The sequence below is a fragment of the Watersipora subatra genome, chromosome 3 (genome assembly GCF_963576615.1).
Source record: "Watersipora subatra chromosome 3, tzWatSuba1.1, whole genome shotgun sequence".
NCBI lineage: Eukaryota > Metazoa > Bryozoa > Gymnolaemata > Cheilostomatida > Watersiporidae > Watersipora > Watersipora subatra.
The window spans coordinates 8,098,978-8,114,938 of NC_088710.1; the positions used below are offsets into that span (position 1 = coordinate 8,098,978).

General features: G+C 36.8%; 1 protein-coding gene across 1 annotated transcript in view; it reads left to right on the top strand.

Moving 5' to 3' along the window:
• The window catches only part of LOC137389737 (small G protein signaling modulator 2-like), a 47,280-nt gene that overhangs the window by 16,648 nt on the left and 14,671 nt on the right, over positions 1–15,961 (top strand). The window contains exons 8-16 of the mRNA XM_068075823.1: positions 179–319; positions 640–824; positions 2,052–2,138; positions 2,447–2,514; positions 5,088–5,252; positions 7,507–7,527; positions 10,058–10,207; positions 11,749–11,897; positions 13,020–13,116. Of these exons, the coding sequence (XP_067931924.1) occupies positions 179–319; positions 640–824; positions 2,052–2,138; positions 2,447–2,514; positions 5,088–5,252; positions 7,507–7,527; positions 10,058–10,207; positions 11,749–11,897; positions 13,020–13,116 (1,063 nt within the window). The remainder of the gene's footprint in view (positions 1–178; positions 320–639; positions 825–2,051; positions 2,139–2,446; positions 2,515–5,087; positions 5,253–7,506; positions 7,528–10,057; positions 10,208–11,748; positions 11,898–13,019; positions 13,117–15,961) is intronic.

Below are 15,961 nucleotides of genomic sequence, written 5' to 3' on the forward strand. Positions count from 1 at the left end.
TTTGTCTATCAAAAGACAAAATGGCTTTTTTCTCAATTTTTAATCATATGAAGAGCCAACGTCTATGTCTGTCTGAAGTTTTGCTACAAGCGAACTTGACACTTTCAACAGTTACTAAAATTCAACATGAATTTCGAGTTGTCGACTGCAAGTACATGGATATAATGAACTCTTGCAGAAAGCAAGATGTAATACAAGTTCTAGCTCTGAAGACAGTGCAAGGTCAGTGCCTATGCACGCCAGAGAGTATGTCGACTCCCTTCATCAGAATTTTAAAGCTAAATTGCTCTATGGCAAAAACAATGTCAAGGTTCTTCCTGTGAGTAGCTCTTATTCCTCTCATCCTCTGCCTGTTTGTTTTGCTTTCTAGTAACTTGTACTTACAAGTTCTATGGTATTGATACAGATAGCTGTCATTTGTGGTATAGATGTTAGTTATTGTGATTCGTAATGTCGATATTTCGTGTTGTGAAAAACTTAGCCTATGCAAAATGTTCATAGCCATGAATTTTGCAATAATTTTTATTCTATTGCAGGTTTTAGTGTCTGCGCCCTTGAACTAAGGTTTGACTAGTTCTGGGCTTCTCATTTGATGGTTTTTTGGCATGTAAATCTTTCTCATACTTTTCTATGGTGCAGAGAGATGGAGATAGTCGTCTACCTGGTTACCTTTCCCTCCACCAGACTTCTACCTCTCTCAGTTTGAAATGGACCCCCAACCAGCTTATAAGCAGCAACAGCACTTCGGGCAACAGCACGTCAGGCAGCAGCAGTGAGACTGTGCTTACACCTACAGAAGATGAACCTAGTTTCTCCGACAGCTGGTGAGCTTCTCGTTTTTGGTCTGGTAACACCTTGATGTCTGGGCCCAAGCTAATTCGGGGAATTGTTTCCACCTGATCTTATGCCCGAGTAAACTCTACTTTGTAGTTTCACTCTGTCTTTTTGTACTTCCGGTTTATGTATAGTTATGACATTTTGGTTGCTCTGTATGATATGCATTAATAATATAATTACAAAGTTTCAAGTTAATTGAGTTATTAGTTCTTGAGATGTTGCTGGAATATTGAGGGGACTTCTAGCTGACCGAGAAATCAGAAATGGACGCTGACAGAACATTAGTTCCTGATGACACACTGAGTTAAATTTTTAGTAATAAAGGATGAAAAATAAACAAAGCTAGAAGGCTTCCTCTCCTCTGCAAAAAGAACTTTACAATAAAACTATTTGTTTTTCTATCCATAACAAATATACATCTTTTATTCGACTCCGCGTACTGCAATCAGGATGTTTCTTCAGTTACCTCCAAAACATCTCTTCTTTCAAAGAATGTGCAAAAAACTCTTTACTCTTTTTTTGTTTTTTCTTTTCAATGAGTTCTGCAAACTCGAAGTCTCAAAATGATATGTTCTCAAAGTTGAAAAGGAGTTGTGCTATCTTAAGTGCTTTCATGGTTGATAGAAAGTCGCAAACATGGTTTAAGACTAGGGGATTTGCATGTATATACAGGGTTAGGTATCCAAGGGGCAAAGTTTTAATAGAGGCTATTTTTATTGTGCTCAACTTTTAACAGATAGTGATTTAGTAAAAGTGATATTAATGCTTTACTAGTAGACAATAGCGTTGCCTTCAAATGTTCACTAGTAGGCTAACAGTTCCGATCTCTCAGCAGTCACTGAGTGATGTCATTTGATATCGTCATGTGTAAGCACTATATCCATAATTATTTTGTGGCAAAGCAAGTTGATCGAGTGTTGTAGTGGTTAGTGTGCTGGTCTGTAATTCGAAGAAGCTGAGTTCAATTCCCGTGTGAGGCGATTGTTTTCCTAATGTTTTTCGCAGCTTCCATCCGTGGCGACGGATTATGAAAACTGGTCAACTGAATTTGTAAAATAATGGCTCAGTTCATTGTTTATACATGAATTTCTATCAAAAAAGATTAATTTGTTAACGTTTATTCATCAACTTTTTTAATAAATGTTAAATTGTTTGTCAGTTAGTAGAAATATAATGTATTGAAAGTTTTACATGAAGATTATATTCACTTACAGCTATGTTGGGAAGACCCACAAGTGTCAGACAACTTCCGCTAACTCAGATCCTTCCCACAATCCACGACTAATGACTAAACCTCTAGAGTAAGCTGATATAGTGTATAATATCTTTCATATGAATTAATCTGTTTCTATTCTACCACAGCATTAATATAACCTTGACCTTGAAACTATTTGTCTAGCCAGGACATGCACTCATTTTATACCATATAACATGTTTTGGTCGAAGTGCAATTACTTGCGTTTTATGAAAGTGTGTGGTTTCTTTACTTGATGGAAAACGGTTAACACCCTTTAGTGCTAGCTGAATCTAGCTTCAAGCGTGTTGTATATCACATGGCAGTAAAGAATGCATACGGTTTGTATTTTAAATTGTTGCGCTTGTGTTGTAGACTCCTGTGGGATTGTGCTATCACTGTAAATATTGATGAAATAGTTTATCTGCATTGTCACCATCAAGGTATGTGACATGACTTTATATAATACTAGCTGTAAGCAATGATATACAGCCCCCAAGAATAGCCGACGGCTATCATATGGGTGGGGTTTAATGATGGAGCTCTGTTAGGATTGTGCTAGCTTGGGTTTCGGAGCAAACACAACTCTCGCGAGGCGGTCGCGTTGCCTTGTTAGGTTTTGGAAAACACGACTCGCTGTTATCGTTTCATTAGCTGATTCAGTCAGTAGACTCCGTGGTTCACAATAGCAAACCTTGAATTTCTACAATGTAGGGGTGATACCTAACCAAAATAATAGACCCATGCAAAATAAAACATTTCAAATTACCTACTTTTAATAATTTTAAAATTGGTAAAGGTCGTAGTATATGCTTAAAGTTGAATATAATTTACCCGAACAACGGCCTTTTTTTCCTAGTTTTTGATTAATATTTTGCCACCCTTAATATAAAATGACAAAGTCTTTCATCGTTGTCACATTGTTTTACCTGGCCAATAAGATGGGACAGTAGGCAAAGCTGTGCAGTGTAGTTTTCATACTCAACATCTAAATACAAAACCGAATTTTGGCTATTTTACGATTGTGACTATTAATACCACGAATGCTTGCGAATGGCAACTGACTGATCATAATGGTGACAATATTGAGATACTATATTTATTTGACAACAAAATTAATTCAACAGATAAGTAAAATAACCACTATAGTTCATAATATTTGTAAATTTACAAGGGGCTTTATTCAGTATATTTGTTTGTTCGGGTGCCGTGTTCGGGTTCATCCCAACAGAGCTCCATCATTAAACCCCGCCCATATGAGAGCCGTCAGCTATCCTTGGGGGCTGTATATCATTGCTGTAAGCCGGTGGTGTCCAGGATTTCTTTCATTTATCAATCCCATAGCTCGCAGCAAGCGGGGACATTCTCAATCCTAATTACTACACTGCTTTCATGACAGCAATCCATGAATGTGTTTATTAAAGACAATTGTCCTTCATACATGTGAAGGTGGAACCTTGAGTTTCTAATCTGATAGATTGTGACACATTTATTATGATAATGAAAGTTCCAAGATTGCCAATTGAGCCTGACATTGCTTGAAGTAAGTGTTTGAAGGCATTGCTTGAAGTAAGTGTTTGAAGGCATTGCTTGAAGTAAGTGTTTGAAGGCATTGCTTGAAGTAAGTGTTTGAAGGCATTGCTTGAAGTAAGTGTTTGAAGGCATTGCTGTAAGTCAACCCACTTTTACACATTGAATAAGCTGTAGTGAGTCTGCTCCTATAACTTTTCCCTCACATGACAATCTGTTAACATCACTCTTTTTATCGTAAAGCTTATTCTGCAAAGCTGGATGGCAGTCGGATTAGCTTGTAAAAGAGTGTTCGCCTGCTAAGGCAAATATCACGCATTCGAGTGCCGTATAAAGCAATCTTTCATGGGGCACTTTGATTGCTGCCTGTATTATTTCTTTACAATGAAAGTTATGATAGTTTTGTAGAGTTTTACGAAAATGAAGATGTAAAGATAGATGAAGGTTTTACGATAGATGAAGGTAGATAGGTAGATGAAGTTAGCAATCAGACGGACATTTGCCTAAAAGCCTGTGAAACCGGCACATAGATACAATGTGGGTGTTTCATGCTGAATGATGAATGCTCATTGTTCCCTTATTAGAAGTTACTACAGCGAATGCGTTACTAGTTACCAAAATCTCTTATTCTCAGTATTCTCAGTATTTTGTAATACAGTAACTGTATAACATTTAATACAGTAACTGTATAACATTTAATACAGCAACTGTATAACATTTAATACAGCAACTGTATAACATTTAATACAGTAACTGTATAACATCTAATTCAGTAATTGTCTGTTGTTACAGACCTGTTGGTCTCTAGTAGCATACAGTAAAAACTGTGAAATTTTAGCATTCATCTGCTGGATGAAACTTTAGAGAGTTTAGTAAAAGTGTCTAAGGGCGGTTTGTCTAAGGGCGGTTTGTCTAAGGGCGGTTTGTCTAAGGGCGGTTTGTCTAAGAGCGGTTTGTCTAAGGGCGGTTTGTCTAAGGGCGGTTTGTCTAAGGGCGGTTTGTCTAAGGGCGGTTTGTCTAAGGGCGGTTTGTTTGAATGTAACCTGTTAATTTTTAAAATTTAAAGAATACGAGCTGCTGATCATTTTCACGTTTTGGCAGCTTGATATACAGACATTCCTGATTAGTAGCCTGTGGTCTTCAGTTTCCTTTTGACTTGGAATCATTGATTGTAGCGGCTGAAGTGTGTGTCTGTAGCGGACCATTGCTAACTGTTTTGAGTTTTGTCCAATCACATTTTGCAGTAAAAGGAAGTATGACCAGCTCAAATAATATTGTTTCCAGTTACTCATGCATACGCAGTTGCATTCATCATTATTCTCCATAGAATATTATGCGCTGGAGAAACATAAGTTTCTGGTAGTCGTTAGGGTTTCGGATTGTAATTTTTATAAATGTTGAGTGTAGGGTTTCTTCCTGCATATGCTGCCTCCAGATGCTGCTCTCTCATCCCCTACCAAGAGTCAGCTATGCTGATGCTATGTAGGTTCATGCGGAGGCTCTCTTATACTTGTTGGTATGGACGGAGTACAGAGTCCAGCTTTTCACTTTCCATTTGGTGGACATCTTTTGGCATTTCTTACTTGTTTAGAATCTGGGCTACAACCCCACGCCCACCTCGACCCACCTCTATGGATTCATAGAGATACAGGTAATTTATACTGATCTAGACTATCTGGAGTTGTACGCTTCTTTAATACCATCTCAAGTTATTGCAGACAGACCAATTTTTCACCCTGCTCTTTTCTCACATCTGAACTATTATTTCATTATGCAATTTATTACTTTCATTTGGCATGTCTCCATTCCTTCTGATTTATCTGTGTCTGTGTCACATTTTCCAGGTTTCCATCATATAGATATGTTCATATTTTTATTAAGGATTAAAATATTTGGATATTTCTGACCTTTGAAGAAGACGTTTAGCTATTATAAGTTATATTTATCTGTTATTTATTTATACTATATTTCCATCTATTTTTATTTCATCTATTTTTATTTTATCGATTTATGCCATCAGTAAAAGGTTCACTCGTTTTCGTGACATGCATGGCGTACTTTTACTATTTCGCAGTACGCAGTAAAACTATTTATTAATGTACAGTAAGCAGTATTGGTGGTATCGCCTACTGAACCATATGCAGTGCTTGATGAAATAGGAGTGTTGCTAGTATACATTTCGCAGTGTTAGCTGCAGTAGGAACTTTTGTATTACATTGTACATGCATGTGCAGCAGATTTTTGTGAAAACTCAACACAGAGTCAAATATGTAGTTAGCCTTGACATTGAGTTGACCGTGGCACAACCACAATACAATTGTTAGATAGGAATGCTGTTCAAACTTGAGCATGAGAGGGCAAACCAATTGATCATAATTAGCATGTTGTAGTATTATTTAAATGATAAGTTACCGTAAAACCTCTAATTGAACGCCACCTTTATTTGAATGCCACCTCTATTTGACCGCCACTGTAGAAGAAGAGTTGAAAAATAGAGCGCGACTTTTCAATTGAACATCATCTCCATTTAACTGCTACTTATTCTTTGATTTTAACGAACCCATAATAGTGAGTGATCAGTAAAAAAGTGTTCTCAAAGTCACACTAATAATGACTGGGTTACATCAATAACATTCTTTCGTTGTTTCTGTTGGTCGAAGTCCGTTTTCTAACTTCAAAGCTTTACGGCTTTTTCGTTGAAATTTTGAAAGCAACACCATGAAAATAATTAATAACTGTATCAGGCTAATACTTGTCCCTGTTCAACACGGTCTTGATACTTCGACGTATGTAAAAAATGGTTTACATGTACGATGGTATATGAATGAATAGTTTTATGCTGATAACTGTACTAAGCGCCCATCTAGCTAGGAGTTTATCATCATTTGTTCAAAATGCAATGCGTAAAAGTTATGCTCTGCTGAAAAAATGTTTGGACACTAATATCGACTAGTTCGGCAATGCAGAAAAAGAGTTGAGGTCAAAAGACATTGTGGAAGGTAATGTACAGCCCAGATGTTCGTTCCGTTGAAAACAACAATCAGAATGCAACTGGCCGAGCAAACGATGCAAATATTTTTGTTTCTGCATGTATTATAAGTATGGTTCATTTATGTCACCTGTTGTTAAATACTTATTTGCAGCATTTGATCGATTATTATTATATAACTTGTAAATTTGCAGATTTATATTACATTGATTGATAGCATCCCTGCGTTTATCTTAACTCTGCTTACTATGGATCGTCCCTCATAACTCCTCTTCTGTTGCACATAAAAAGCCAGCTTTGGCTGCAAACTGTAGAAACATATCAATGAGTGCAATGAGCTTTTACGCAACATTGTTAAATATAGTTATAAAATAAAAATATGCCTTCAAATTTAGAATGAAATAAAAAATTGAATGCTCCAACAAATTGCAAAGCAGGGCACAGGCTATAATATCATCGCAGGTTAATTGAATGCAATAGATATAAACTGGTTGAGATATTTCTCGGCTTCCCAATGCATATTTATTAAGAGATCTTTGACAATATCGAGGTAAGTTAGCAGACTTATTGCATCCAAAAAAATTAATGTCGCTCTGCCCGACAGTCACAGTGTACAACTATCCTCTCACAAGACACTATCATACAGGGAGAGAGTATGAAATATGCTGAATCATACCACTGATGTTTGCGATAGAAACTTTCATTGGCATCTTTCTAATGTTCATATTAGACTTCGTTTTCTCTATTTGGTAAATGGACAACAAAAATGTGCGCGACCTGTTGTTTCTGCTACTCAATAAACAGCACGGATACAAACTTTTTTGTTCCCTTTCTTCATAGTATTGCTTCACATTTTGTGCCGTTTTCATGACATCATCACATGACCTTTTACATGAACATTTTGTATATGTTTTAGTGGAAAAGTCATCAATTTTAGGTAGGCCTACTATTGCTGATATCGTAATCTGTGGTAGGCTTGCTATTTCTGATCACAAACTTTAATTGGCTTACTATTTCTAATCACAAAGTTTGGTAGGTTTGCTATTTCTGATCACAAACTTTGGTAGGCTTCCTTTTTCTAATATCACTAACTCTGATAGGTTAGTCATTGCTGACATCACAAATTTCAATAGGCTTGCTGTTGCTTAAATCACTATCTGTTATAGGATTGCTACTGTTAAGATCACTAACTGTGGTAGGATTGCTATTACTAAGAACACTAGCTTTAGTAGGATTGCAATTGCTGAGATCATTAGCTGTGATAGGCTTGATATTGCTGAGATCACGAGTTGTAATAGGATTGCTATTGCTGAGATCACTAACTGTGGTAGGATTGCTATTACTGAGAACACTAACTTTGGTAAGCCTACCATTGCTGAGATCACTAGTATTGGTGGATTTGTTCAGTTTACTAGCTTTGGTAGAATTGAAATTGCTGAGATCGCGAGTTGTAATAGGATTGCTATTGCTGAGATCTCCAACTCTGGTAGGCTCGCTATTGCTAAGAACATTAACTTTAGTAGGCTTGCTATTGCTGAGAACACTAACTTTAGTAGGCTTGTTATTGCTGAGATCATTAGACATGATAGATCTGCCATTTCTTAGAAAACTAACTTTGATAGGCTTGCTAATGCTGGCATCCCTATCTTTGATGGGCTTGTTGTTGCTGAGATCACGAGCCGATCCAATATTGAGATTTGGCACTTAGCACTTAACTGTTTGCTTCAGCCTACTGCTGTGTTTAGGAGTGAGAGAAGTGTGAGAGAGCATTTGCAAGATTTTTATTTTCAATTCTCACATTTAATTTCTTTATCACTCCATAACATTCTTACAGCGTTCAATTAGTTAACAGGTCTACTCACCTGACACTGTTGACCTTCGCTATACATATACGCCGCTACAATATGAAAATCTTGAGCATGCACCAACAACCTGTAGAAGGTTCTTCCGGAATGTTCTAGGTGTGAACCAGGATAGAGGTCTCAATAATCTTAAAAAACAAAATTAGTTCACAGCATGGATCCTTAGGCCATAAGAGAGTGTTTTCGCAATCGCACGTCACTTTTCGTTTGTAATGCAATCAAAAGATTGGATTTTCAATAGATGAAACGAGTAGTAGCTACAGTAATGATACATAAAGTAAGCTAAGAAGCATCCGTCTGCTCTGTCTACACTTCATAGTAAGAGTTACTCTAAATCATTGACACAGGGCATTCAAGATTTGATAGTTGCTCTATAGGATATTTTTTATTAGTGGCATAACTGGGGACCTGCCAGATAGCATGCCAAGCGCATTCTTTGTACTAAAAGATAACAACTTTTGCCAGTTTGGTTTATTAATTGCTATAGTGTAACGAAGCTGTCATTTCTATTTCCCTTCTCTATAAACTCAATTGTTTTGTAGGTTCTCTATTTCACCTCATTTTTCTAATAAATTTCATCACTTCAACCTATTCTCTTCTTATTGCCATCCTTGCTTTTTCACTGATCTACTCTCATTCTATTTCTCTCCCAGCCTGCCTACTTTTTCACTGATGTACTCTCATTCTATTTCTCTCCCAGCCTGTCTACTTTTTCACTGATCTACTCTCATTCTATTTCTCTCCCAGCCTGCCTGCTTTTTCACTGATCTACTCTCATTCTATTTCTCTCCCAGCCTGCCTACTTTTTCACTGATCTACTCTCATTCTATTTCTCTCCCAGCCTGCCTACTTTTTCACTGATCTACTCTCATTTTATTTCTCTCCCAGCCTGTCTACTTTTTCCCTTCATATACTTTTCCCTTTGGTCCTCACTTTTCTTTTTAGCCTTTGCATATTTCGTACTTTGGTTCTTGGTTCCTCATTTTTTCACCACTTCATCTTATCCTCTCAGCCACCCGTCTCTTTTGTTTTTAGCTCCACCCTTTTTTCCTTCCAGTCTCGCCCGATCTCTTTTTCCCACCCCCACTTCTCCGCCTCCTTAGTCTCGCATTAACTCTACTCTAGCCCCACCCAATTCCTCACCAGCATCACCTTATCTTCTTTCTCAGCCTCCACCATATCTTTTACTTCATCTCTGTATCTCCCTCTACTGTCTCCTCTCTAGGCCACCCTATTTTACTACCGAGACACTTTCTTCTCTTCCACTCTCATATTGCAGACCGTTTACCATACAATAGTTGTTACTGATCTCTAGATTAGTTAGATCAGTACCCTAGATTGTCTGTCTGCCGGCTCACTTATAGTATCATTACTACCATATACAAGGTCAATCATTATTACTCACCATGCAGTTTTAACCTGGTCTCAGTAATGCTGCCATTATTCAAATTTGATTATTTTGAAAAAAATATAATTTTTACCCATCAATTGTATCTAAAAAAAACACCAATTTTTATTGTGTAAAAACGCCAGTTTCGAAATAACATTGCATGTTCAGTTCGTCTTAGTTTCAGTTCTCTCTATGGACTCTTCATTAAATTTCAGGCAAAATTTTCCCCAAGGTTAGAAAGAGACCTTCAAAGCATCTTTCAAGTGAGGGGGGTGATCTTCGGGATACCTTCCCAATAAATGCTATCGCTGAGGATGTGGATTATGTGTTCAGAATTGTACTATCATGCAAACCTGCTGGGCTACGTACGTACCGTTTCTATTTCTCGCTTCTTTATTACTACAGGTTACCAAACTGACGACAACTTTATTTATACTGCCCAACCTTTTTACAGCAAACCTGCCGATGTATAGCAGATCTGTCTAGCAGACCCTCTTAATGCTTTCCCAGCAGACCTGTTCAATGTCCTCATAGCAGACCTGTCCAATGTCTACATAGCCGACCTGCTTAGCATCTTCAGCACACCTCCCTAACGTTATCATAATAGACCAATTTTCTCATATCAGACCTGTCCAACATACTCATAGCAGATCTGCTCAACATCCTCAAAGCAGGACTGTCTTGTTCACACTAGACTTCTCAAAGTTATTCTTAGCAAGCCTACAAAATCTTTATAGCAGGCTTGCACTTGCTGTTTATAGCATGCTTTCTCAAATGGTTTATCACAGACCTGCCCAAGATGTTTAGTGAAGACCACTTTAGCTAAATTTACTGAAAACTTGCCCAGTTCTTCTACAGCAGACTTGTCCAGTTTGTCTACAACAGACTTGCCCGGTTTGTCTACAACAGACTTGTCCAGTTTGTCTACAACAGACTTGCCCGGTTTGTCTACAACAGACTTGTCCAGTTTGTCTACAACAGACTTGCCCGGTTTGTCTACAACAGACTTGTCCAGTTTGTCTACAACAGACTTGCCCGGTTTGTCTACAACAGACTTGTCCAGTTTGTCTACAACAGACTTGCCCGGTTTGTCTACAACAGACTTGTCCAGTTTGTCTACAACAGACTTGCTCAGTTTGTTTACAGCAGACTTGTCCAGTTTGTCTACAGCAGACTTGCCCAGTTTGTCTACAGCAGACTTGTCCAGTTTGCCTACAGCAGACTTGTCCGCCGGTTTGTCTACAGCCGACCTGCCCAGTTTATCTACTGCAGACTTGTCCAGTTTGTCTACTGCAGACTTGTCCAGTTTGCCTACAGCAGACTTGTCCGCCGGTTTGTCTACAGCCGACCTGCCCAGTTTATCTACTGCAGACTTGTCCAGTTTGTCCACTGCAGACCTGTCCAGTTTGTCTACTGCAGACCTGCCTTGTTTAGTTTGTTGAACCTAATTCCGTACAACTAGCTTGCCTAACAGTTGTGTCTGACGCAGAGTTGTCATACACCGTAACCCAAATAAAAATTCCTGGACTATTAGAGAAGATTTAATGCACTGGCAAGCTACCTTTGTATCTACACTAGCTATCTGGTTGTATTTTTACAACGCTTACACTTATTTTTAAAAGCTTACGCAAAAGAGTCTACATGTAACAGATAAAGTGTACGGCTTGATGTTGTAGCTATTGCCTCCTTTACTTTACAATTTTGTCTCCCCAAAATGTTCACCAAGTTGAACACTTTAGGGAAATTGGCAGCCATTACCAGCAACATCTGTATGACTTTCTACACTGAGTATATATACATGTATGTAAATATTTTGTCATTAATAAAGAGGTCAAAGTTAAATAGCCTAAGTGTTTAAACTAGGAGTACAGGTCTGTAGTCTGTAGCACCTCATCTTCTCATACAGACAAGCTAATCGATGGACGCATACAAAGCTTCCCATCCCTCGGATTTAGACTACCCTGGGCGCCTGCCAAGCCTGGTTCAGATTATGCACTCGATTGTCCAAATGGCGATGATAATTATGGGGAGACAACACTGACAGTGACGAATGGGGTGCGTATATTATTCAGCGATTCCATGCATTTGTAAAATTTTAGTTCAAAAGTTTTATTCATTGCATACTGAAACTTTGAAAATGAAAGTTGAAAAATCAACAAGCAGTTTGTTACATTCGGGACCACATCTTGTGTCAGTACCTCACTAATGTGTGTTATGGCAGCAATTAATACCTTTCCAATCTGGAAAGTTCAGATATATTTAGATGGAAGTTTCGCTATTATCTTGGAGCTCTAAACCTACGAGTAGAATGTATTATTGTTAGACACACTAGTTTCATAAAGACTAATAGAGAAAAAGCACTCAATATGCTAGAAGGATTTGTACTATAATATATAAAATATTTAATATAGTTTATATATAAAATATATTTTATATATATTATATATAAAATAGTATATATATTATATATAAATAGTGGCAAGAGATTATATATGTACAGTATATAATATATGTTATAATATATAAAATATTGTGTGGAAATATTGTGTTTAAAATATAATGTAGAAGGCAAGAATCTGGCAAATAATTGGACAGATACGGTAGTTGGTAGGGGCTAATGATTGGACAGATAGTAGGTAGTGGCAAATGATTGGACAGATAGCAGGTAGTGGCAAATGATTGGACAGATAGTAGGTAGAGGCAAATGATTGGACAGATTGTAGGTAGTTGCAAATGGTTGGACAGATAGTAGGTAGTGATTAATGATTGGACATATAACAGGTGTCTAAAATGATTAGGTTTTGTCCAATCATAGTCTCTGTTTCTAATCAGCTTTTATCATATTTCTTGCTGCCTATTTAATAATGAAAATTATTCCTACAAGAAAGGTTGCTTTGCAGATACAATCCAAAACTTGCCAATAGTACACAGTATTTGCCAAGTCATACTAGTAGCTTCTTGACTTGAATCTTTCCATAAAACATGCATAAGGGAAACTGTCCAGTTCTATTATTCCAGGTGTTTGATGCATTGCTTGGCTCATCAGGCGCTTTGCTGTGCCAGGTAGCAAGCAACAGTTTTCATGATAAATCTTGGTACAACATTGTTAAGTATTAGCTTCACCTGTCATTTTACCTCTATGCATAAATTACAAGCTTATGGTGATATACTTTCTAGGAGGCCATATCCAAGCCACCCTTAAAGACAAAGGATTCACTGCAACGGCTTTGTGAGACGATGAAACTGAGAATTTTGTCTAGAGCTTTCTATGGCTGTAAGTGTTGAGTCCTTAAACCATAACTGCCACGAACAACTTTTATTGTATTTACTAGGTAAATCAGACATGTTGATTCCGATTTTGTAATCAAAATAAAGATTAGGCCACTAACTTTCAGAGTAATAAAGGATTTTTTTATAGCGTTTTAATGTCGGTCTCGAAAACAACACGATCGGCATAACAAGCTCCGCCCATAAATACTTGACGTAACCTAGCTTTTTAGGAACAGAAGTTACGTAGAGATGTTTAGACCGATTTAGAATAATAGAGATGGCTGTTTTAAAATCTATTAATATCTAAATCCAGCTTTAAAAAGAATATCAGTCTTTTCTGAAAGGTAGATAAGCTATTTAGCATTGCATATTTAAAAAGCGCGATAACAACGCTAGCTCGTGATAAAACCGCGCTTTTTGAGCTCATTTTTCTCGGCGTCCAGCCCATTTAAACGTCATGTAACAAGCTGCAAGCAATTTTAAATAGTTTATATCTCTTTCATAAAAAACTGAAATTATTTTACAGGCTGGATTTAGATAATAATGGGTTTTAAGACACCCATCTCTATTATTCTAAATCGGACTAAACTTTCCTAACATCCGTTTCTGAAAAAGCTAGGTTTCGTCACATATTTATAGGCAGAGCTTGTAATACCGATTGTGTTGTTTTCGAAACGGATATTGAAACGCTTTAAAAAAGCCTAAATGACTTTGAAGGTTAGTGGACTAATCTTTATTTTGAGTACAAAATCAGAATCAGCGTGTCTGATTTACCTAGTAAATACAATAAAAGTTGTTCGTGACAGTTATGGTTTAAGTTTCATGGCAGCTTGTCAACTTCACGGCAGCATGCCATCTTCACACCAGCATGTCATCTTCACTGTAGCATGTCTTCATCACACCACCATGTAATCTTCACGGCAGCGTACAATCTTCACTGCATCATATCATTATTACTGCCATATATGTTTATCAGTTTGTTGAGTTCCAGAGATTATGACTGCGTATATTACTGGTATAATATATAGCTATTCACACTTGTGCTTGGGTGAAGAATATCGCACCTATAAAGTTTTAGCTAACTGGTGAACTGGAGGAGCAATTTCAACATATTAATAACCCAGCTCAACTAAATGTGTAAATACAAATATCCTAAAGGTACTTGTATATAATCTGCATATATATTATTGCTATATAAGTTATTTTATATATGTACATAGATACAAGTCTCAGTGTTTGTTTGTCATTCGTCGGCTCAGATATAGCAACAAAAAATCTCCTTCATACTGGAGTTTAACTCGTGACACTGCAAGTCTACTGAGAGCTTGCATAACCACAAGGCTAAGCCATTCTTATCTTTCCCATTGATCTTACCATATACTCTATATCCGTTCCAGACTGCACACCCTAAATTTACACAATTTATTATTCATTAATATTACTTTTAGCATTTGTTATTTTTGTGAATTTTTTTAAAAGCTTAATTTTTTACCATTACATCCTATATTACCATTACATCCTTTAGTTTTAGTATACTAAATATATAGGATGTAATGGTAAAAAAATTACATACATGTAATTTTCAAATTTGCCATTGCAAATGTGTGCCGTTGCACTTATATTCCTGGTTTGGTAAATATGTAAAAGCTAAATGCTTTTCACATGGACAATTGTATTATCTGAAGTAGGAATTGTCTCTTCATTCTTGCTTCGTTCGGTCAGACAATATATCAGACAAAGAAAGTTTGATGTCTCATTTTTACATTTGTACCCGTATCGAGAGATGCCAGTATCAAAACCTTGAATACAACAAGCTTCTGCTGGAACAGTAACCTTTTTTATACACATACTTCCTTGTACTCATTGTTTATTTATTCTCTTAAATTATTTAAGCTGCACAAAACACTTTTCTCATGATATGAAGTTTAATACAGTCAAACATGGATAACTCGCCCACGGATAGCTCGAACACATGGTTAATTCGAACGGTTTCTTTGGTCCGTTCCCACGTAATGGTAAATTGCTATAGATAACTCGAACTCAACACTGTTAACTCTAACTGTTTTTTGCCCAACGGCTACCGAAATGGTTGCTATCGCTTTAGAAAATCACTTTATTCCAAGCCATAGAGGTAAACCTCACCTTTTCGTAATTCATAAGCGTCGTTTTTACCACCATCGGCAAAATATTTTTGTCAACGACTTTTCTAAAGGTTTGGTGAAATTTGATTTATACCCAACATCCGCTTAGCGATCGCCCTTCGGAAGCGAGGTAAAGTGAGGTAATCTTTGCATAAACTTCAAGAAAAATCGGCAAAATTGATCGTGGGTAAAACGCTCAAAAGAAAAAGATGTCTTTTCTTTTGAGCATTTCAACAATGATCAAGTTTTGCCAATGTCAATCTAAAAAACGTCCTGGCACTAACATCACCTCAAACAACAAACCAATCTCAAGTGATAGAAAAATCTCTATACTTTTTGATAAAAACGGTTTAAACTTTACATTAGAAGCATTTAATTTGAAACAAGCCATTTGTGCTTTTGATTTATATTATAGTTTGTATATGTACATGTATCTACTAATAAATAAGTAAATACATGGACTTGTGACAGTGCTCTGATGACTTGAACGTTCTGATAATTCGAACACTTTCGCTCAGTCCCGTGAAGTTGGAGTTATCCATGTTTGACTGTAGTTAGAACGGTAAATGTATGTGATGTTGTATGTGATAAAAAGAAATTTATTGCACAAAGACTTTTGTGTTACCCGACCAAGGCCAGGCATTCATCTAGTATATATATATATATATATATATATATATATACTATATATATATACTATATATATGT